Source organism: Athene noctua, chromosome 32 (genome assembly GCF_965140245.1).
Source record: "Athene noctua chromosome 32, bAthNoc1.hap1.1, whole genome shotgun sequence".
In the NCBI taxonomy this organism is placed as follows: domain Eukaryota; kingdom Metazoa; phylum Chordata; class Aves; order Strigiformes; family Strigidae; genus Athene; species Athene noctua.
In genome coordinates this window covers 1,883,359-1,905,006 of record NC_134068.1, presented here as the reverse complement: position 1 = coordinate 1,905,006, position 21,648 = coordinate 1,883,359, and the positions used below count along the sequence as shown (strand labels likewise).

At 60.3% G+C, this 21,648-nt stretch overlaps 4 protein-coding genes and 1 long non-coding RNA gene across 5 annotated transcripts; 3 read left to right on the top strand and 2 right to left on the bottom strand.

The window, feature by feature from the left end:
- TMEM223 (transmembrane protein 223) lies at nucleotides 1-1,522 on the top strand. Its single transcript, XM_074930252.1, has 2 exons — nucleotides 1-291; nucleotides 1,031-1,522. Exons 1-2 carry the CDS (start codon nucleotides 15-17, stop codon nucleotides 1,327-1,329), a joined length of 576 nt encoding a protein of 191 aa, XP_074786353.1. The 5' UTR covers nucleotides 1-14; the 3' UTR covers nucleotides 1,330-1,522.
- Nucleotides 1,523-1,906: 384 nt separating this feature from the next.
- LOC141972395 (TAF6-like RNA polymerase II p300/CBP-associated factor-associated factor 65 kDa subunit 6L) lies at nucleotides 1,907-10,006 on the top strand. Its single transcript, XM_074930274.1, has 10 exons — nucleotides 1,907-3,864; nucleotides 3,954-4,040; nucleotides 5,258-5,408; nucleotides 5,505-5,555; nucleotides 5,666-5,760; nucleotides 6,499-6,573; nucleotides 6,673-6,893; nucleotides 7,989-8,121; nucleotides 8,209-8,337; nucleotides 8,981-10,006. Exons 1-10 carry the CDS (start codon nucleotides 3,718-3,720, stop codon nucleotides 9,734-9,736), a joined length of 1,845 nt encoding a protein of 614 aa, XP_074786375.1. The 5' UTR covers nucleotides 1,907-3,717; the 3' UTR covers nucleotides 9,737-10,006.
- A 517-nt stretch (nucleotides 10,007-10,523) lies between these two features.
- Nucleotides 10,524-12,853, top strand: TMEM179B (transmembrane protein 179B). Its single transcript, XM_074930263.1, has 5 exons — nucleotides 10,524-10,623; nucleotides 11,272-11,459; nucleotides 11,544-11,678; nucleotides 11,788-11,863; nucleotides 12,099-12,853. The coding sequence occupies exons 1-5, from the start codon at nucleotides 10,528-10,530 to the stop codon at nucleotides 12,282-12,284; spliced, it is 681 nt and encodes a 226-aa protein (XP_074786364.1). The 5' UTR covers nucleotides 10,524-10,527; the 3' UTR covers nucleotides 12,285-12,853.
- A 263-nt stretch (nucleotides 12,854-13,116) lies between these two features.
- LOC141972342 (speckle targeted PIP5K1A-regulated poly(A) polymerase-like) lies at nucleotides 13,117-19,181 on the bottom strand. Its single transcript, XM_074930220.1, is given in 10 exon segments — nucleotides 13,117-14,789; nucleotides 15,826-15,918; nucleotides 16,023-16,145; nucleotides 16,234-16,343; nucleotides 16,457-16,557; nucleotides 16,560-16,783; nucleotides 17,605-17,719; nucleotides 18,388-18,597; nucleotides 18,669-18,859; nucleotides 18,943-19,181. Coding segments are annotated over 10 exon segments (3,003 nt in total). The 5' UTR covers nucleotides 19,106-19,181.
- Nucleotides 19,182-19,330: 149 nt separating this feature from the next.
- LOC141972385 (uncharacterized) lies at nucleotides 19,331-21,612 on the bottom strand. The gene is made up of 4 exons (XR_012635371.1): nucleotides 21,523-21,612; nucleotides 20,768-20,920; nucleotides 19,888-20,036; nucleotides 19,331-19,785 (listed from the first exon to the last, which is right to left on the bottom strand). It is a non-coding gene; the product is annotated as an uncharacterized LOC141972385 (long non-coding RNA).
- Nucleotides 21,613-21,648: the final 36 nt, after the last annotated feature.

The following is a 21,648-nucleotide window of genomic DNA, read 5'->3' as shown; positions in this document are numbered from 1 at the left end:
GAAGTGGCGGCGGAATGGCGGCGGTTCGGACCCGGACGGCGGCGGCGGCGGTGCTGGAGGTGGCGGCGGCGGTACCGCGGGACGTGGTGTTGTTCCGCCACGAACGGGGCCCGTTTTTCCGCCTGCTTGGACTCTTTTGCGTGGGTCAAGGTGTTTTCTGGACCTACTTGGCTCATTTCGCTTTTACGACGCTTCATCCCGCACCCGTTACCGGTTCCGGTCCCGACGATCCGCTTCGGCCCCGCGATCACAAATGGCGCTTCGGTTTCACCGCGTCCTGCCTCACCCTCGGTACCGGGGGCGAGGAGAGGGGGGAGGCTGAGCCGGGCCTAGGGGAATGGGATGGCTCAGGCCGGGCTGAGGGGAACGGGGTCGGGTGGAGGGGAACGGGACGGGCTTAGGCCGGGCTTAGGGGAGTGGGACGGCTCGGACCGGGCCTAGGAGAGTGAGACTGAGCCTAGGGAAACGGGACGGCTCAGCCCAGGTCTAGGTAAGCGGGACAGCTCAGGTGGGGCTTAAGGGAGTGGGGCCAGGCATAGAGTAACAGGACAGCTCAGACTGGGCCTAGGGGAATGGGATGGCTCAGACCAGGCCTAGGGGAGTGAAGCCGAGCTTAGGGGAGCAGGACGGCTCAGACCGGGCCTAGGGGACTGGGCCTAGAAACGGGATAGTTCAGCCTAGGTCTAGGTAAGTGGGACAGCTCAGGTGGGGCTTAAGGGAGCGGAATGGCTTAGACTGGGTCTAGGGGAGTGGAGCTGAGCTTAGGGGAGTGGGACGGCTCAGCGCAGGTCTAGGTAAGCGGGACAGCTCAGATGAGGCTTAAAGGAGTGGGATGGTTTAGACTGGGTCTAGGGCAGTGGGGCTGAGTTTAGGGGAGTGGGATAACTCAGACTAGGCCTAGGTGAGCGGGATGGCTCGGATGGGGTTTAAGGGACGGGGATGGCTCAGCCCAGGCCTAGGGGAGCAGGGCCAGGCCTAGCGGCCCCCCCTAACCCCCTCTGACACCCCGCCCTCCCCCCCCCCTCCCCAGGCTCCCTCATCATGGCGGCCGGTTGCCTCTTCCCCCTTCGCGCCGTCCGACGGGTGACGCTGCTCCGGGGGGGGACGGAGGTGACAATCAGCACCCACGGGCCCCTGGGGCTGGGCCGGGGACCCACCTTCACCGTCCCCTTAGGCCAGGTCTGCTGCCGCGCCCACCGCTCCGAGGTCCCGGCCACCATCCCCCTCAAGGTCAAGGGTCGCCTCTTCTTCTTCCTCCTCGACAAGGGCGGGCAACTCAACAACCCCCGTCTCTTCGACATCACCGTCGGGGCCTACCGCAAGCTCTAGGATGGGGCACGGGGGGACAAAAAACCAAAAAAATCACTTTTTCCCCCCCAAAAAAATCAACCTTGAGCCACCCGCGTGTCCGGTTGCTTCACGAGGGCGACGAACTTCCGCCATTTTGTCGCTGAGTGTTTAGGCCGCGGCGCTACAAAATGGCGGCATGCTGTGGCGGTGAATAAATCCAGGCAGAGGTGAACGCCCGGCGCGTCCTTAATTGGGTTAAACTTTTAATTAATTGGTTAATTATCGCCGCGATTAGTAGCCCGAGGGCACAAAGGACTCGTAGGGACCCGTCGCGGGTGGGTGCTGTCGGGCCTGGAAGGAATTGACGCCTCAGAATGTTCGTCACAAAACCCTCGAGGTCTAAATTGTTGATTTTTTTTTTTTTAATTAGTCTAATTATCTGCAGAGCTGCCAAATTTATTAAATTTTTCAAGTTTTCTCCTCAAAAGGAGGCGCTGATTTGAGTAAAACCCGATTTGCTGAAGGCCTATGCGTTAATTTACAGCTACAGCCTTAAAAAAAAAAAAAAAAAAAAGTTTGATAAAAGAGGAAAAAAAAAAACCACCACGGGATGGAGCTGGTTTTGCCCAAAAACCAGCAAAAATGAGGAAAAATTAAACTTGGCAGCAGGAGAGGCGGCGACCGCTAATTAATTAGATAATTAACACACACAACGCATAGAACCCACGTTCTCGTGGAACTGAGGTCGTGGATTAATCTTCTGATATGCAAATTAATTTGCACATTTAAATTTGAATATGCAGATTAAGACAGATTTAAGACGACGGGGAAGTTTGGGGCAGCGAGCGGATTTGTTTCACTTTAAATTTTTTTTTTTTTTTCCCATTTCTTACAGATTTCTGAGAGGCGACCCCGCTTCATTTATTTTTTTCCTAAATTTAATTTATTTTTTTTTTTTTTAAATGTAAAAACATTTTGGGGGTGTTTCACCTTAATTTAAGCCTCAATTGCACAAACAAGCTTTAATTCTTTTAAAACATTTTTTAATTTTTTTTTTTTTTTCAACTTTTAAAGATTTTTTTGAGGTTGCCGGTGAGAAATGTGCTAAATTGCAGAACGGCTTTACCAAAAAAAAAAAAAAATCAATTTTTAGGTTTTTTTTTTTATTTTTAGGATTTGAAGGACGGTCGCTCGCTTTCGGGATGCTCAAAAGTTTGTTTAATTAGCGGGTTAATTAATCGGGGTTTGGGAGGGGATTTGCAGCAGTTTTGGGGCAATTTTTGGCTGTTTTGGGGGTGTTTGGGCTCAGCATCTCCCTGACGATGCCTGGGTGGGGTGAATGCATCAAGGGGGCGTGGTATAGCGATGAGTGGGCGTGGCTATGCAAATAGGACTCGTTGGGAGCTGTGGGAGGGGAGTGGCTATGCAAATCGAGAACCTGGGCATGCAAAATGACTATTTGCATTCGCTCCTCCCCCTCCCTCCCAACCTGAGAATCTCCTGCGATACTTTGTCTGCCCTAAATTTGCATATCTCCGCCCCTCACCCTTCCTAACTCCGCCCCACTCTCCACTTTCCCAATCTCCACAACCTGATTGGCCCCTCCACCCTTCAATTTGCATTCGCTCCTCCCCCGTTTTCCCCAACGCAGAATCTCCCGGGACCGGCGCCTCCCAGCGGCCCCGGCGATACTTTTTCTGCCCTAAATTTGCATATCTCCGCCCCTCACCCTACCTAACCCCGCCCCACTCTCCTCTAACCAATCTCCGCAACCCGATTGGCCCCTCCACCCTTCAATTCGCATTCGCTCCTCCCCCTTTTTCCCCAACCCAGGAATCTCCCGCGACCAGCAGCCCTTGTGACACCGGGTCTGCCTTAAATTTGCATATCTCCGCCCCTCGCGCCGCCTAACCCCCCTCCTCCCCAATCTCCGCGACCCCATTGGCCCCTCCACCCTTCAATTCGCATTCGCTCCTCCCCCTTTTCCCCCAACGCAGAATCTCCCGCCACTGGCACCTCCCAGCAGCCCCGGCGACGCTTTTTCTGCCCTAAATTTGCATATCTCCGCCCCTTGCGCCGCCTAACCCCCCCCTCCCAATCTCCACAACCCGATTGGCCCCTCCACCCTTCAATTCGCGTTCGCTCCTCCCCCTTTTCCCCCAAAGCAGAATCTCCCACAACCAGCACTTCCCAGCGGCCCCGGCGACGCTTTTTCTGCCCTAAATTTGCATATCTCCGCCCCTCGCGCCGCCTAACCCCCCCCTCCCCAATCTCCGCGACCCCATTGGCCCCTCCACCCTTCCATTCGCAATTCGCTCCTCCCTCCCCAAAGCCCGCAAGTCCGGCCCCTCCCATCTCCCAGCGGGCCCTGCGGCCGCTCCCCTCCCTGGCCCCGCCCCTCGGTGGGCGGGGCCCGCCGCCGCCGCCATGTCGGAGCGGGAGGAGCGGCGCTTCGTGGAGCTGCCGCGGGAGTCGGTGCGGCTCATGGCGGAGAGCGCCGGCCTGGAGCTCAGCGACGAGGTGGCCGCGCTCTTGGCCGAGGACGTTTGTTACCGCCTGCGGGAGGCCACGCAGGTACGGCCGGGCCGGGGGGCGCGGCGGGGGGGGCCGGCAAGGGGAACGGGGCCGGGAACGGAGCCGGTGTGTCCCGGTGCCCCCCCCAGAACAGCTCCCAGTTCATGAAACACACGCGGCGCCGCAAGCTGACCGTGGAGGATTTTAACCGGGCGCTGCGCTGGAGTAACGTGGAGGTAACGGTGCTGGACTGGGGGGGACTGGGGGCACGCTGGGGGTTACTGGGGGGGACTGGGGGCACTCTGGGGGGGACTGGGGGCACTCTGGGGGGGACTGGGGGCACTCTGGGGGGGACTGGAGGGGACTGGGGACACTGGGGGGGGTCTGGGGGGGACTGGGGGCACTCTGGGGGGGACTGGGGGGGACTGGGGACACTGGGGGGGGTCTGGGGGGAACTGGGGGCACTCTGGGGGGGACTGGGGACACTCTGGGGGTTACTGGGGGGGGACTGGGGCACTCTGGGGGGGACTGGAGGGGACTGGGGACACTGGGGGGGGTCTGGGGGGGACTGGGGGCACTCTGGGGGGGACTGGGGGGTTACTGGGGGCACGCTGGGGGTTACTGGGGGCACGCTGGGGGTTACTGGGGGGGGACTGGGGGCACGCTGGGGGTTACTGGGGGGGGCCTGGGGACACTCTGGGGGTTACTGGGGGGGGCCTGGGGACACTCTGGGGGTTACTGGGGGGGGACTGGGGGCACGCTGGGGGCACGCTGGGGGTTACTGGGGGCACGCTGGGGGTTACTGGGGGCACTCTGGGGGGGACTGGGGGCACGCTGGGGGTTACTGGGGTTGAACTGGGGGCACTCTGTGGGAGACTGGGGGGGACTGGGGGCACGCTGAGGGGAGACTGGCGGGGAGTGGGGGCACTGGAAGTACTGGGGATACTGGGGACACTCTGGGGGGGACTGGGGGAACTGGTGGGAACTGGGGACGTTCTGTGTGGACGGAGGGGGAACTGGGGACACTGGAAGTACTGGGAATACTGGGGACACTCTGGGGGAACTGGTGGGAACTGGGGACACTCTTGTGTGGACTGGGGATACTGGGGGGGGGAACTGGGGACACTGGTGGGAACTGGGGACATTCTGTGTGGACTGGAGGGACTGGGGACACTTTGGGGGGGGAACTGGGAACACTGGTGGGAACTGGGGACATTCTGTGTGGACTGGGGGGGGAACTGGGGACACTTTGGGGGGGGAACTGGGAACACTGGTGGGAACTGGGGACATTCTGTGTGGACTGGGGGGGAACTGGGGACAGTCTGGGGGCTACTAGAGGGGAACTGGGCACCCTAGTGGGACTGGGGCCATACTGGGGCCACCGGTCAGGTTTTTTGGGGGGGGGGGTAAGGTGTCACCCCCCGACACCTCCTCTCCCCCCCCGCCCCCCCAGGCCGTGTGTGGCTACGGCTCGCAGGACGCGTTGCCCTTCCGGGCCATCAAGGAGGGCGACTTGTACTTCCAGGAGGACCGAGAGGTCAACCTGGTGGAGCTGGCCCTGGCCACCAACATCCCCAAGGGCTGCGCCGAGACGACCGTACGAGGTGAGGGGGGGGTCCCCCCCTTTTTTTTTTTACCCCAAAAAACACCCCCCCCCCCCCCCAATCAGCCCCGTGGCCACCGTCGCCTCCTTCTTCCAGTTCACGTCTCGTACTTGGACGGAAAAGGCAACTTGGAGCCGCAAGGAGCCGGTGAGGAGTGGTGAGGGGTGTTTTGGGGTGAGGGGGGGTCCCCCCTAACCTCACGGCGGGGTTGGGTTTGGGGGTGACGGCGCCGTTGTGTGTGTGTCCCCCCCCCGCAGTGCCCAGCGCCGTCTCCACGCTGACGGACGATCTGCTCAAGTATTACCAACACGTCACCCGCGCCGTGCTGGGCGACGACCCCCAGCTCATGAAGGTGGGAAAAAAACCCCCCCCGGACCCCCCCCCAAACCCCAGCGAGGGGTTTTGACCCCCCCCTAATTAATCCCTGTCACCCCAATGAGGGATTTTACCCCCCCTCATCACCACAACAGGTTTTGTCCCCCTCTTAATTAATCCCCGTCGCCACAACGAGGGATTTTCTCCCCCCTGTCACCCCAGTGAGGGGTTTTGCCCCCCCCCAATTAATCCTCATCACCCCAGCGAGGGGTTTTGCCCCCCCCCCAATTAATCCTCATCCCCCCAGCGAGGGGTTTTGCCCCCCCCAATTAATCCTCATCCCCCCAGCGAGGGGTTTTGCCCCCCCCAATTAATCCTCATCCCCCCAGCGAGGGGTTTTGCCCCCCCCCAATTAATCCTCATCCCCCCAGCGAGGGGTTTTGCCCCCCCCAATTAATCCTCATCACCCCAGCAAGGGGTTTTGCCCCCCCCCCCCCCAATTAATCTCCATCACCCCAGGGAGGAATTTTGCCCCCCCGTCACCCTAATGAGGGGTTTTGCCCCCCCCTAATTAATCCCCATTGCCCCAATGAGAGGTTTTCCTCCCCGAAAATTAATCCCCGTCACCCCAACGAGGGGTTTTCCCCCCCGGCGAGGGTCTTTCTCCCCCCCCCGCCCCCCCGGCGAGGGTCTTTCTCCCCCCCCCCCCCCCGGCGAGGGTCTTTCTCCCCTTTTCTCCACCCCACAAGCCCCCGGCTACCATTTTGACCCACAGGTGGCCCTCCAGGACCTCCAGACCAATTCCAAAATCGCCGCCCTCCTGCCTTACTTCGTCTACGTGGTCAGCGGGGTGAGCACCGGGGGGGTTCCCTGGGGCAAAACAAGGGGGTGGAGGGAGTGGGGGGAGGAAACTCCAATCCCCCCCGACGTGATAAAAATCATCCCGAAGGTGAAGTCGGTGAGTCACGACCTGGAACAGCTGAACCGGTTGTTGCACATCGCCCGGAGTTTGATCCAAAACCCGTTCCTGTGTCTGGGCTCGTACGTGCGGAGCCTGATCGGGAGCGTCATGTACTGCGCCCTGGAGCCGCTGGCGGCCTCCATCAACCCCCTCAACGACCACTGGACGCTGCGCGACTACGCGGCCATGCTGCTGAGCCGCATCTTCTGGTGGGCGGGCAGGAGGGTCGAAAAACGGCGGCGGGGGGGTGGAAAGGAGGAGGGTGTGGGGTGGAAGGAGAGTAACAAAAAAAAAATGGGTTGGGGTGGAGGAAGGTGGGTGGAAAAAAAATGGGTTGGGGTGGAGGAAGGTGGGTGGAAAAAAAAAAAAGGAGGGTGTGGGGTGGAAGGAGAGTAACGGAAGAGGGATTTGGGGTGAGGAAGGTGGGTTAAAAAAAGGGTATTGGGGTAAAAAAAAAGGTATTGGGGTTAAAAAAAAGGGGTATTGGGGTAAAAAAAAGGGTATTGGGGTAAAAAAAGGGGGTATTGGGGTAAAAAAAAGGGGTATTGGGGTAAAAAAAAGGGGTATTGGGGTAAAAAAAAGGGGTATTGGGGTAAAAAAAAGGGGTATTGGGGTAAAAAAAAGGGGTATTGGGGTAAAAAAAAGGGGTATTGGGGTAAAAAAAAGGGGTATTGGGGTAAAAAAAAGGGGTATTGGGGTAAAAAAAAGGGGTATTGGGGTAAAAAAAAGGGGTATTGGGGTAAAAAAAAGGGGTATTGGGGTAAAAAAAAGGGGTATTGGGGTAAAAAAAAGGGGTATTGGGGTAAAAAAAAGGGGTATTGGGGTAAAAAAAAGGGGTATTGGGGTAAAAAAAAGGGGTATTGGGGTAAAAAAAAGGGGTATTGGGGTAAAAAAGGGGTATTGGGGTAGAAGGAGAGTAACAAAAAAAGGGTTTTGGGGCTGGAGGAAGCTGGGGTAAAAAAAAGGTGTTTGGGTAAAAAAAAGGGGTTGGGGTAGAAGGAGAGTAACAAAAAAAAGGGTTTGGGGTGGAGGAAGGTGGGGTAAAAAAAATTGGGGTGTGGAGGAGGAAGGTGGGTGAAAAAAAAAAAAGAGGGTTTGTGGGTGGGAGGTAAAAAAAAAGCAGGGCGGAGGGAGTTGGGTTAAAAAAAAGGAGGTTTTGGGGTGGAAGAAGGTTAAAAACGTGTTGGGGTGGAAGAAGGTCGGGTAAAAAAAAAGAAAAAGGAGGTTTTGGGGTGGAGGCAGGGGGGTTCCCGAAGGCCGTTTTGGGGCGGGCCGAGGCGTTTCGCAGCTCCCGCTCTCCCCAGGACTCACGGCGACCTCCTGAGCGGCCTCTACCACCAGATCCTCCTCTCGCTCCAGAAGGTTCTGGCCGACCCCGTGCGGCCGCTCTGCTCCCACTACGGCGCCGTGGTGGGGCTGCACGCCCTGGGCTGGAAGGTGAGGGGGGGGGGACACACGGAGGGGCTGGGGCTCCCCTGTGGTGTCCCCCCGGTGCCGCTGTCGGTCCGTCTGTCCGTCCCGCAGGCGGTGGAGCGGGTGCTGTACCCCCACCTCCCCACCTACTGGGCCAACCTCCAGGCCGTGCTGGACGATTATTCCGTCTCCAACGCTCAGGTCAAAGCTGACGGGCACAAAGTTTATGGAGCCATTTTGGTGAGTCCCCCTCGGGCAAGCGGCGGGGCCTCGCGGGTGGCCGGCGATGACTCGCGGAGATCGGGGCTGTTGGCCAAGGTCAACGGGATGAGCCTCAACGAGGCCAAGGGCCGGGTCTTGCAGTTGGGTTGTTGGCCAAGGTCAACGGGATGAGCCTCAACGAGGCCAAGGGATGGGTCTTGCGGTTGGGTTGTTGGCCAACGTCAACGGGATGAGCCTCAATGAGGCCAAGGGATGGGTCTTGTGGTTGGGTTGTTGGCCAACGTCAACGGGATGAGCCTCAACGAGGCCAAGGGACGGGTCTTGCAGTTGGGCTGTTGGCCAATGTCAATGGGATGAGCCTCAACGAGGCCAAGGGACGGGTCTTGCGGTTGGGTTGTTGGCCAACGTCAACGGGATGAGCCTCAACGAGGCCAAGGGACGGGTCTTGCGGTTGGGTTGTTGGCCAACGTCAACGGGATGAGCCTCAACGAGGCCAAGGGACGGGTCTTGCGGTTGGGTTGTTGGCCAACGTCAACGGGATGAGCCTCAACGAGACCAAGGGCCGGGTCTTGCGGTTGGGCCACAACCACCCCCTGCGTGGCTACAAGCTGAGTGGCCGGAGAGTGATTCTGTGAATTCCTCCCCGCCGCCATTTTTCCAGGTGGCCGTCGAGCGCCTGTTGAAGATGAAAGCGCAGCAGGAGCCGGCGGGGGGGGCCGGGGCGCCGCAGGAGGGGTCCCCACGACACAGCCCCAAGCCAGACCCCCCCTCGGAGCCGGGCTTCGGCCTGGGGCGGCCGCTGCTCCAACTAGGGGGCGGCGGCCCCCCCTCGGCCTCTGCCCCCGTTCCCCCGGCGCTTTCCCTTCACGAGATGTATCGGGAACTCTACGATTTTTTCGGCGACAGTTTGGCCGCTCGTTTCGGGACCGGGTTGCCCCCGGCGACGTTGCCCCTTCCCGCCACCCCCGAAGGAAGCCGGAAGGAGCCGCCGCCCTTCGGAACCGAAGGAGCGACGCGGAAAATGCCGCAGCTGACGGCCAACGCCACGGTGAGCCCGCGGGAGGAGGAGAGCCCCCGGGGAGCCGAGCCCCCGCCCGGTCGCCCGGCTTTGCATCGTCCAACCAGCTTGGCCCGACCCCGCGGAACCCCCCGGCAGCCCGGACACCGCCCGGGAGCTCGAGAAATTTTTCAAAAATGTCGTTTTGCCCCTCGGGGGGCCCCGCGGTTCAGTTTCGTCATCGCGGGGCGTCAGGCCGGGCGCCGCTGCCAGGGCCGCTTGTTCCAAACCCACTTCCCCCAACACCACGGGCCCGGCCACGTGTCTCGTTACACCCAAAAACTGCCCATGATTGGCCGGACCACCCGCCCCGCCCGGCGCTGGCCGCGGGCCGAGTACTCCCTGCACCTCCTGCTCTGAGGTGGGGAGGGGGCTCGTTGCCCACCCCGCCGGTAGCCACGGGCCAGCGTGCGCCACCGCCCGCCGTAACGCGCGTCCGGCGCTTAATAAAAAAAATCTCGTGGCCGGAGGGTTCGTAGCCACAAGCCCGGTGGCTAGTAAAACCAAAATCCCGGTAGCCCAGAAGGGTGGGAGCAGGTTGTGGGGCGGCGGTGAGCGGGGCGGAATCCTCCCCCTCCGCTCGTTATCGACCCTCCCTCGTTATTTTTTTTTTTTTTTTTTTAGTAATGACGTTGTGGGGGTGCGGTGGGGTTTTTTTTTTGGGGGGGGGGAAACGAAAGAAGGGAGGTCGCCTCCCCCCGGGGGAGCTGGGTTGGGGGGAGAAAAAAAAAAAAAAAAAAAGGGAAGACGAGGCGCGGGATGGGGCGGTTGCTACAAAAAATGTGTATTTTGAGGGAAATGAGTAAAACGGGAGATAAATCGGCCCTTGAGGGGCCCTGTGCCCCCCCCCTCAGCTTTGTGTTTGTCCTCAGCGCCACGTCAGCCCCAAATCTTTGACCTTTGATCCCGTTCCGGGCGCTCGGTGTCCAAAAATATTTTTTAAAAAAATAAATAAATAAAAAAAGCGATTTTTGGTGGATTTTTTTTGGCTGGTTTTAATTTCCTCGTTTTTCCCCGCACTGGTGGCGTGAGGATGGGTGAAGGTGTTGAGGATGGATTTGGGGCGGGGGGGGGGGGGTGGAGCTGAGCCACACCCTGAGGAGGAGGAGGAGGAGGAGGAGGAAGGGTGGGGGGGTGTGGGGGGGTGGAAGATGGCGGCGTCCGTCCTGCAGCTGCTGGAGTTGGGGCTCCACGGAGCCGCTTTCCTCTGCGGGATCGTCTGCGCGTCGGCGCTCACCGTGGCGCAGGTACCGCCCCGGGGGGGGCGTAAGGTGTAAAGGGGGGGGCTGGTTCTTCTCTGTACCCCAAAATTTTCTCCCCCCCCCCACGTCACCCTCGTGGGTCCCGGGGGGGCTCCAGAACCGTCCTGGCTGCTCCCTAAAAGTTTGGGGGTCCCACAGAGTGTGTCGGGGGGTGCTGAGGGGGGGGGACGGGGCAAAAGGGGGGGTGCTGGGGGGCGGGGGGGGGGCCCCCCCCAATCCCTCAGCGTTGAGGACAGGGTTCAGCCGAGATGGTTTGGGGTTTCTTCCTCCTCTTCCTCCTCCTCCTGCTCCACCGGTTTGTCCCGCCGGGACTGAGCGTCCTTCCCTCTGCCCCCCCCCCCCGGGGGGGTGTGTCATGGCTGCTCCCTAAAAGTTTGGGGGGTCCCACAGAGGGAGTGCGCGGGGGGGGGGGCACACAGAGGACAAAGTGGGGTGCTGAGGGAGGGCCCCCCGCCCCCCCCCCATCCCACAGCATCGAGGAGTCACCGCGGTGGTTTGGGCTTCCTTCCTCCTCCTCCTCCTCCTCCTCCTGCCCCACCGGTTTGTCCCCTCTGCCCCCGGGGTGTGTGTGTGGGGTGTGTGACCTCACCACATTTTGGGGGGGCCATGGGGGGGGTTCCCGTCCATCCGCAGGGGGAGTTCGGGGGTCGGTGCCTCCTCTACGGCTCCGTCGGTTGGAACGGGAGCGCGCTGGTGCCCAAAGCCTTCAGCCCCGGCTCGCTCTGTCACTTCGTCTCGGGCGTCTCCGTCGTGGTGGCCTTGGGCAGCTTCTCGGCGCTGCTCTACGGCCTCACCGCCTGCTGCACCCACCGGGCGCCGTGGTGAGCTGAGGGGGGGGACCGGGGGGGGCCCCCTCCCACCCCAAAAAACAAATCCGCAACACGAAACACCGCCACGTGCCACAGGGACCGCGTTTGGCTCAGCGTCGCCCTGGGCGTCACCATCATCATCCTCTTCTTCCTCCTCGTCTCGGCCTGCGTCGTCCGCGTGGGGCTGGACACGCTCTGCGCCTCCCTGGTGCAGACCCAGAGCGTGAGGAGGTACCGACACCTTCCTCCTGTGGGGGGGGGCTCCCTGTACCCCCTCCCTCCCCGCCACCTTCTTCTTCCTCCTCACACTGCGCGCCGCTCTTCTTCCTCATCCCGACAGCTGTCAGGAGGCCGAAAAGAAACCGTGGGGGTCCTACAGGCCGAGGCGCTTCTACAGGAATCTCTACAGCGCGCAGGTGACCCCCCCCAAAAAAAAAAAAAAAAAAAAAAAAAAAAAAATTCCTGGGGTGGTGGGGTGGGGTGTGAGGATGATGATGATGATGGAGGGGGAGAACGGATCCGTGTGTCTGCGCTGGGCTGGAGCGAAGCGCAGCGCCCGGGTGTGGGGGAATAAAATTGGGGTGAAAAAGGGGAGAAATGGGGGCGCAGCTCAAGCTCTTTCTGTGTGTGTATGTGTCCCCCCCCCCGCAGGGAGCCGCCTGGGTGAACTTTTTCCTCTGGTGCCTCCTGAGCGTCCGGCTCCTGCTCCTGCGGTGCAGCGAACCCCCCGGGGGGGGCGGCGAGACAGAAGCGATTTTGGGGGGGGCGGCGCGAAGAGGAGGAGGAGGAGGAGGAGGAGGAAGGGGCATGCGGAGGTGGGGGGGGCGGCACCGCTGACTCCCGGGGCGGCGCGCGGAGCGGAGGGAGCGCCGGGGCCGAAAAAAAGGAAAAAAAAACGAAAAAAAACCGGAATTTTTTGATCCCCTCGGCCGCCCCCCCCCCGCCAGCGCCACCGGCCGCTCCCGGCGGCCCCCGCGACACTACACCGGCCTTAAAATTTACGTATCTCCGCCCCTCGCTAAGCGTAACCCCGCCCCGCTCTCCGCCGTCTCCCGATTGGACCCCTCCAAACCTTTGCATTTGCATTGGCTCCTCCCTCTCGTCCAACCCGCCGAAGTTCGGCACCTCCCGGCGGCCCCTGCGACACTTTGCATTAAATTTGCATATCCACGCCCTCTCCCTCCTATTAACTCCGCCCCCAAGACCCCGCCCCTTAACTCAGCCTCAGCCCGGAGGCGGTTGAAGATTTTTTGGGGGTGTGTGTGTGGGGGGGGGGCGGTTCCTTCCAATTAAAATATTTCATCCATTTTTTCCCCTTTTTGCCCTTTTTTCAGCCCAAATTAAGGGCAAAGGGCCAAAATAAGTTGCTAAGGGCAACGGTCAAACAACTCCAGCCCCGCCCTCACGCCCCCACCCCCCCACCCCCCCCCCAATAACCTGAGCTCCGAGTCCCGACTTTAAATCAGGAAAAAGTTTAAAAAAATAAATTTTAGAAAGGTCGGGGATGGACCGCCCCCCCCCTTCCCTGCTGGATATTTTCCTTTTTTTTTTCCCTTTTTTTTTTTCCCGTTTTTCTCCCCAAAAATCCCCAAGGCCCCCCCCATGACACCACACACATTTAAAAAAAAAAAATATATATATATATATAAATTCTTACTGACAAAACCCTTCAGGCTGTCGAACTCCCCCCCCCGGCGTCCTGCGGCTCCGTTTCTCCCCCCCCCGTCCCCTGCCCCAAGCGCTGTCGCACCATTTCGGGTAAAAAACTCTTCAAAAAATGATAAAAATCCCGAAAAAGCGTCGCGGGGGGGTCGGGGGAAGGAACCAACCGCAGCAAAAGCCTCGTGTGGCGGCGGCGGGCGGGGGCCGGGCGGGCGCTGGCGGCGAAACGCAGCAACGGCCGCGGGGGGGCCGCGGCCCCTCCCTCCCGCACGAGGGTCTCGGACACGATTTGTTCCAATTTTAAGTCGTTTTGGTCGTTTTCGGGTTCTCGGGGCCCGTCCCCGCGGCGCAGGCGGCGGCGCAGGCGGCGGCGCCCGGTCCAGACGCGGTGCCACACGGCGCAGCTCCAGGCCCTTGCTTCCTCCTCCTCCTCTTCCTCGCGGCCATCTTCCGCTTCCTCACAACCCGCCACTTCCTCTTCCTCTTCCTCCTCTTCCTCGCCAACATCCATTCGTGGCTTTTTCCCCGCGGCGCCGTTCGGTTCCGGGGGGAGCCGACGCTTCGTTCCCATCCCCGGCGTCACCTCGGGGGCCCCCAAATCCTCACAAATTTGGGGAACTTCCTCGGGGACCCCCAAATCTTCACAAATTTTGGGCATTTCCTCGCGGACCCCCAAATCCTGACAAATTTTGGGTGTTTTCACTGTGGTGCCATTCGGTTCCGGGGGGAGCCGATGCTTCGTTTCCATTCCTGGCACCTCCTCAGGGGCCCCCAAATCCTCAAAAATTTGGGGAACTTCCTCAAGAACCCCCAAATCTTCACAAATTTTGGGCATTTCCTCGGGGACCCCCAAATCCTGACAAATTTTGGGTGTTTTCACTGCGGTGCCGTTCGGTTCCGGGGGGAGCCGACGCTTCGTTCCCATCCCCGGCGTCACCTCGGGGGCCCCCAAATCCTCAAAAATTCGGGGAACTTCCTCGGGGACCCCCAAATCCTCACAAATTTTCGGCGCCTCCTCAGGAACCCCCAAATCTTCACAATTTTTTGGCATTTCCTCAGGAACCCCCAAATCCTGACAAATTTTGGGTGTTTTTGCCGCGGTGCCGTTCGGTTCCGGGGGGAGCCGACGCTTCGTTCTCATCCCTGGCGTCACCTCGGGGGCCCCCAAATCCTCAAAAATTTTCGGCGCCTCCTCAGGGACCCCCGAATCTTCACAAATTTGGGGTGTTTTCCCCGCGACGCAGCTACACTTGAGAACATCCCGGAGCACAAAAACAACAGCGGCACAAACCTCCCGGAACGGAGCTTGACCCAAAGGGATGGAAATTAAAAAAATGGAATTGTTGGAGGCGTCGGCTCCTCCCGGTTCCACGGCGCCGGGTTGGAAAAGTCTCGTCAAACCCCAGAGACGTTTTTTGGGGGATTTGTGTCGGAATTGGAGGCTGCGGGAATATTTGGCGGCGTGGAGGCAGCAGCGGGAGAAGCGGGCGGCTGTTTTGGGGTTGACGTTGGCCGCCACGTTGTGGTTGAGCTCGAAAGGATCCTGGAGGTTGAAGGATCCGAGTTTGAAACCTTCGAGTTCGTCCCCGGGGGGGAAGGTTCGACCTTCCCGTAAGGAAATCACCTGCCCCGCGAAGTCGAAATCGGCTGAAAAATGGAAAAATTCGGCCAAGAGGGAACCTGCGGGAGGGAGAGAGGAAGGGAGGATGGGGTGAGCCCCCCCCCCAAAAAAAAAAAAAAAATATCCTGGAAAAAAACTCACAGGGAGGCTGAGACCCCCCAGAAAAATCACAGGGAGGCTGTGACCCCCCCAAAACACTCACAGGGAGGCTGTGACCCCCCCAAAACACTCACAGGGAGGCTGTGACCCCCCCCAAAACCCTCACAGGGAGGCTGTGACCCCCCAAAACCCCCAAAACACTCACAGGGAGGCTGTGACCCCCCCAAAACACTCACAGGGAGGCTGTGACCCCCCCCAAAACCCCCAAAACACTCACAGGGAGGCTGTGACCCCCCAAAACACTCACAGGGAGGCTGCGACCCCCCCCAAAAACACATAGGGAGGCTGTGACCCCCCCAAAAAAACTCATAGGGATGCTACAACCCCCCAAAACACCCACAGGGAGGCTGAGACACCCAGAAAATCAGGGAGGCTGTGACCCCCCCAAAACACTCACAGGAATGCTGAGACCCCCCCAAAACACTCACAGGAATGCTGAGACCCCCCCAAAACACTCACAGGAATGCTGAGACCCCCCCCAAAACACTCACAGGAATGCTGAGACCCCCCCAAAACACTCACAGGAATGCTGAGACCCCCCCAAAACACTCACAGGAATGCTGAGACCCCCTCAAAACACTCACAGGAAGGCTGCGACCCCCCCCAAAACACTCACAGGGAGGCTGTGACCCCCCAGAAAAATCACAGGGAGGCTGAGACCCCCCAAAACACTCACAGGGAGGCTGCGACCCCCCCCAAAAACACATAGGGAGGCTGTGACCCCCCCAAAAAAACTCATAGGGATGCTACAACCCCCCAAAACACTCACAGGGAGGCCAAGACCCCCATAAAAAAATCACAGGGAGGCTACGTCCCCCCAAACCCCCTTAAAACACCCACAGGGAGGCTGTGACCCCCCCCGAAAAAAAATCACAGGGAGGCTGCGACCCCCCCAAAACCCTCCCAACGATGTTCCAACCCCCCCAAAGCACTCACTGGGGCTCTGGGTGTTGGCGCTGGGCTCCAGCGCCGCCGCGTCCCGGGGGAAGGTACAATCCCACCCCGCCACCACGGCGCGGTCCTCGTCCCCTGCAGCGAAACAAAAACCCTCAGGAAAATCCCCCCGAAAACGGGGGTCCGAAAATTTTTTAAAAAAAAAAAAAAAAAAAAAAAAAAAAAAAAAGGATTTTTACCGGCTAAATCCCTCAACCGGGCCACGGTGGGGAGCACGGGGGGGCTGCGCGTCTGCAGGAAAAACAGCACCAGCAGCGTCAGGGCGTAGTTGTTGAGGAGGGGGCCGCCCCCCGAGGGGTTGCCTAAAAGGGGGGGGGAAAAAAACCGGCATCAAAATGGCGTCAGGTAGCCACCGGGAGCCACCGGTAGCCACCGGCGGCCGGTTCTCACCTGCCAACCCCTGGTGTTTGGCCCAGAGGCGAACGGCGTAAACCAGCGGGCGCACGCGCCCGTCGGCCGCGGCGCAGAGACGCAGGAAACGGGTGTTGAGCAGCGCCAGCCTGGGGGTTTAAAAAAAAAATAAAATAAAATAATAATAAATAAGGACGTTCCGGGAGGGGAAACGGCGCCGAAAGGCGGCGATTTGGCCCCAAAACTCGGGAGCCACGCTGACCTGTTGTCGATGGAAACGTCGCCCGTTAAGGCCGATTGTTTGTGGGTGAATTTAACGACGGGGCGACGGGCCGAGGGGACGGGGCGGACGCGGCGCACCGCACGCCCGGCACGCAGCGGCGTAGGACGGTGGCTACCAGGTCCAGTAGGTCGGTTGCCGGGGTGGCTACTAAGTCGATGTCAGCCAGGAGGGAGTTTTGGGGAAGGGAAGAGTCTGGGGTGGAGGCTTGGAGGGATTTGGTGGGTTCGAGATCGAGGAGGAGGTCGAGGTCGCAGCCGCGGGTGTCGAAGCCGTTGACGGAGGAACCGAAGGGCAACACGGTGCAGCCTAAAGGGGGGGAGAAGAATGAAGAAATGAAAAATGAATAAAAAAATGAAGAAATGAAATAAAACATGAAGAAATAAAAAATGAAGAAACATAAAACATGAAGAAACATAAAACATGAAGAAACAAAAAGAAAAAAAATGAAGAAATATAAAAAATTAAAAAACCAAAACTGAAGAAATAAAAAAATAAAAAAGAAAAATGAAAAAACAGAAAAAATGAAAAAACAGAAAAAATGAAAAAACAGGAAAAATGAAAAAACAGAAAAAATGAAAAAACAGAAAAAATGAAAAAACAGAAAAAATGAAAAAACAGAAAAAATGAAAAAACAGAAAAAATGAAAAAACAGAAAAAATGAAAAAACAGAAAAAATGAAAAAACAGAAAAAATGAAAAAACAGAAAAAATGAAAAAACAGAAAAAATGAAAAAACAGAAAAAATGAAAAAACAGAAAAAATGAAAAAACAGAAAAAATGAAAAAACAGAAAAAATGAAAAAACAGAAAAAATGAAAAAACAGAAAAAATGAAAAAACAGAAAAAATGAAAAAACAGAAACCGAAGAAACAAAAAATAAAAAAATAAAACCGAAGAAACAAAAAATAAAAAAATAAAACCGAAGAAACAAAAAATAAAAAAATAAAACCGAAGAAACAAAAACCGAAGAAACAAAAACCGAAGAAACAAAAACCGAAAAAATAAAAAATATAAAATGAAAAATACGAAATAACAAAATAAAAAAAAAAAAGAAACACGCCCGGGGTGTGGGAGGGACGGGGCCGTGTGGCACGAGGGGAGAGGGGAAAAAAAAAAAACAACAACTTGCCGGGGAAAAATTCGGTGAAAACCTCCTGGAAAAGGGTCACCAGGAGGCGCCGGAGGCGGCGCTCGGCCTCGCTCAGCTCCAGCACTTCCACCAGCTGCGACATCTGGGCGTCCACCTGCGGGCAACGGGGCTTACTGGGGGGGTACTGGGGGGACTGGGGGACCCCCCCGCAGTTTGTTCCCCCCCAGAAATGATCCTCGGGGTCACTGATAGTCACCGGGGTGTGCTGTGTGTGCCTGGGAGAGCACCGGGACCCCCCCACACCCCCAGGACCCCCCTCAACCACCCCCACACCCCCAGGACACCCCTAGGACCCCCCCAGACCCTCCCCACACCCCCCTCAGGACCCCCCCTCAAACCTCTCAGGACCCTCTCCAAGCCCCCAGAACCCCCCCTCAAATGTCCCAGGACACCCCTAAAAGCCCCCGGACCCTACCCACACCCCCAGGACCCCCCTCAACCACCCCCAGACCCCCCCCACACCCCCAGGACCCCCCTCAACCACCCCCAGGACCCCCCCACACCCCCAGGACCCCCCTCAACCACCCCCAGGACCCCCCACACACCCCCAGGACCCCCCTCAAACCCCCCCAGGACCCCCCTCACACCCCCTAGGACCCTCCTCGAGCCCCGGGTACCCCCCTTCAAGCTCCCAAGACCCTCCCCACACCCCCAGGACCCCCCTCAACCACCCCCAGACCCCCCACACACCCCCAGGACCCCCCTCAAACCCCCCCCACACCCCCAGGACCCCCCTCAAACCCCCCCCGAGGTCACACTCACATCCGGGGCCTGACAAAGCGCCTGTTCCAGCTTCCCGGGGCCAAGAGGCTCCTCCCGGCGGGGGCCGCGCCCGGGACGGGGCCCATAAGCAAAAACTTTTTCCTCCCGGGGCCGAACACGGAGCCGGTGCCCGGCTAAAGCGTGCTGGGGCTCGGCCAGCGCCCGCTCCCGGCCCGCGGCCTCCCGCAGCTCCACGATGGCGTAAGCGCCCTACGGAAACGGGGCGCCCCGTCAGCCCCGTCCCGGAGGAGAGCCCCCGCTCCCCGCCATTTCACACACACCTTCTCCTTGTCCATCACGACGGTCGCAACGTCCCCGAAAGCCCCGAAATATTCGGTGAGTTCCGCTGCCGAAGTGCCGCGGGGGAACCCGCTGACGAAAAGGCTCCGTTGCTCCTGGGCCCGGCGCTCGGCGCGGAGGTTCCGCAGCCGTTGGTGTTTTTTACCCCGAAGATGATCCGCCAGGCTCGGCCCTGCGGGAGGGGAGAAGCGGCGGAGGGTGACGCCGGCAGCCCCGGGACACCGGGAATTTCTAACACCCGCGTCCCGCACTCACGGTTGGCCGCGGAAACCTGGCAGAGGCGGCAGCGAAACGCGCCCCGAGGAAGCGGCTCCACGTCGGGGTCCGCCTCTGGGCCGGAACCGAGCGGGGCCGCACCGGGCCCCGCGTCCATAACCGGGGAGTTGAGGGCCGGGGCCCGGCCTCCCCCCGCCGCCATCAGCGCCCTCCCGCTTCCCTCTCAGAGGCACTTCCGCCGGAAGCTGTCCGTCACCTGACCATTCCCCCCAGGTCACTTCCGCCGCAAGTGGTCCTCCCGCATCCGGCCCCCTCCCGGAAACACACTCCGCGGAAAGAAACGTTCCGCCCCGATTTGTTTCCGTGTGTCTGTCCGGCCCCCCCCCCCGTCTGTCCCCCCCCCCCCGCGCCGGTTGTTGGTTCCCGGTGAAGAAAAATCGTCGGTTTTTATTTCCTGTCGCTACAGAACCGGGACAGCCCGAGATACAAAACCGGGGGCGTCGCTCCACGTACAAAAGGGGCCCGCGGGGGGGGATTTGGGGAGGGGAGGGGGTCAAGGGAGAAGGACGGGGGGGTGTCAGGCAGCAAGGGGGGGTGGGGGGGGGCTCCAGACCGGCCCCGGGCCCTCCCCACCCCCCGCGGTTTCTATGGAAATAAAAAAAATACAAAAGGGGCCCGGCCCGGCGGCGGGTTGGGGGGGGGGGGGGGTGTCAGTCCTCGAGGACGATGGGCTCTGAGGTGCTGGCGGGGTGGGGGGGGGCAGAGGGGGCCAGGGGCCCCCCCCCGGGCCGCAGGGGCAGCCCCGGTTTCACCTTGAGGGGCAGGTTGGGGCGACGGGCGGCGCGGCGGAGCTCCAGGTGCGTCAGCGCCTTCCGCAGCGCCCTGGGGGGGGCACACAGAGAGGGGGGGGGTCAGGAGGGAGGGGGGGGGGCACCCCAGGACCCCCCCCCCGTGCCCTCTTCCTCCCCAGAGCCCCCCCCCAACCTGGTGTCCTTGGTGGCCACGAACACGACGGGGTTGGGGGCGTCCGCGGGGTTCAGCTTCTGCCGTTTGCTGGCGGGGGGGGGCCCGGCGCGCAGCCCCGCCGCCAGGGGGCGCCCGTTGGCCGAGAAGGGGAGGCCCGAGGCCCCGACCTGGGCGGGGAAATGTTGAGGCCACGCCCCTTCCTCCTCTGCCAATCACGCACTACTACACACGCCCCCCCCGCCCCTTCACCCAGGAGGTGTCAGTCACACGCACAGCCCAGCCAATCAGAGCCAGCCTCACGCCTGCAGGCCCTCGAACAGAGCCCGGCCACTCGCTCCCCATGCCCCGCCCCGCTGTCAATCACATGCCCCGCCCCGTGTCGATCACCACATTCCCACAGCTGGTTTAATTGCTTGTCCCAGGCTCCACCCCCTCCTGTCAATCACCCCAAGCTCCTCCTCCCCCAGTCTAACCCTTCCCCAGGCCCCACCCCCTGCCGATCACCTGACCCCACCAGCCATTCCAAACCTATTTCCCCAGGCTCCACCCCCTGTCAATCATTCCAGGCTCCACCCCCCACCAGTCCAGCCCCCTTCCGGAGACCCCACCCAATCAAACACACCCCCCCCCAACTCCATGCCCTGTCAATCACCCCAGGCTCCACCCCTGCCAATCTCCCCCAGCTCCACCCGCAGTTCAACCCCTTTTCCCAAGCTCCACCCCCTGTCAGTCACCCCCAGGCTCCACCCTCTGCCAATCACCCTCAAACCCCACCCCCCTGCCTGCCGCAGCCCCTGTCCCACGGGCCCTGCTCCCTGTCAGTCCCGGGCAGACCCCGCCCCTCGGGGCTGGCGGCCCCCCCGGGGCTGCGGCCCCCCGGTAGCCCTGGGTGCCGTACCCGTACCCGGGGGGGGCGGTGGCCCTCGCCGGCCCCCTCGTAGCCCCTCTTGCCCACCAGCCCCCGCCAGCCCCCGGCTCTGGCTCAGCTGGTTCCGGTTGATCGGGGTCTTGGTGCCTCGCGGCGTCTTCGGCTTCAGGGGGGCCTGTGCCGCTGGGGGGGGGGCGAGGGGGGGTCAGCGCCCCCCACGGCTCCCCCGGACGAACCCCAAAATCCACCCAACGCCCGCAGACCCCCGCCCTGGCCGAGACAGCCTGGGGGGGTCCCATCCCTGTCACCCCACAAACCCCCCCCATAGCCCCCAAAACCCCCAGGAAAAGCCCCAAACCCCCCCCAGGCACCCTGAGGGTCCATCACTGTCACCCCCACCCACATTGTGACCCCTCCCACACCCCCAGGGACCCCCCCGCACCTCCAGAGATCCCCCCCCCAGCCCCAAAAACCCCCCGACTATTCCTTACCCCCAGCCAAGAGCCCCAAACACCCTGAGGGTCCATCCCTTTAACCCCCCCACACACACACTGTGACCCCCCCACACACCCCCAGGGACCCCCACCCACCCCCACAAACCCCCCCCCCATCCCTTAACTCCCACCAAAAGCCCCAAACCCCCCCAAACCCCCTGAGGGTCCATCCCTATCACCCCCAGACCCACGTTATACCCCCCACACCCCCTTAAGGACCCCCCCCACACCCATTTTTTTTTTTATTTTTTTTTTTTTTTTCTTCTCCCCCCCCCCTCCCCATCTCCTCACCCAACTCCTTAACGATGGCAGCGAGGGGCAGGCGGGCCAGGGGGTGAATTTTGAGCGGAGCTTTGGCCGCTTTGGGCAACGGAATGGAACCTGCGGGGCGAGGAAAATCCGAGATCAATCTGTCGG

Bases quoted from the DNA above. Each gene is read 5' to 3' on its own strand.
- TMEM223 (XM_074930252.1), top strand. From the start codon at position 15: ATGGCGGCGGTTCGGACCCGGACGGCGGCGGCGGCGGTGCTGGAGGTG. The intron at 292-1,030 runs GTACCGGGGGCG...CCCCCTCCCCAG, and splicing joins CGCGTCCTGCCTCACCCTCG to GCTCCCTCATCATGGCGGCC.
- LOC141972395 (XM_074930274.1), top strand. From the start codon at position 3,718: ATGTCGGAGCGGGAGGAGCGGCGCTTCGTGGAGCTGCCGCGGGAGTCG. The intron at 4,041-5,257 runs GTAACGGTGCTG...CCGCCCCCCCAG, and splicing joins TGCGCTGGAGTAACGTGGAG to GCCGTGTGTGGCTACGGCTC. The intron at 8,122-8,208 runs GTGAGGGGGGGG...TCCGTCCCGCAG, and splicing joins TGCACGCCCTGGGCTGGAAG to GCGGTGGAGCGGGTGCTGTA.
- TMEM179B (XM_074930263.1), top strand. From the start codon at position 10,528: ATGGCGGCGTCCGTCCTGCAGCTGCTGGAGTTGGGGCTCCACGGAGCC. The intron at 11,460-11,543 runs GTGAGCTGAGGG...CACGTGCCACAG, and splicing joins TGCACCCACCGGGCGCCGTG to GGACCGCGTTTGGCTCAGCG. The intron at 11,864-12,098 runs GTGACCCCCCCC...CCCCCCCCGCAG, and splicing joins GGAATCTCTACAGCGCGCAG to GGAGCCGCCTGGGTGAACTT.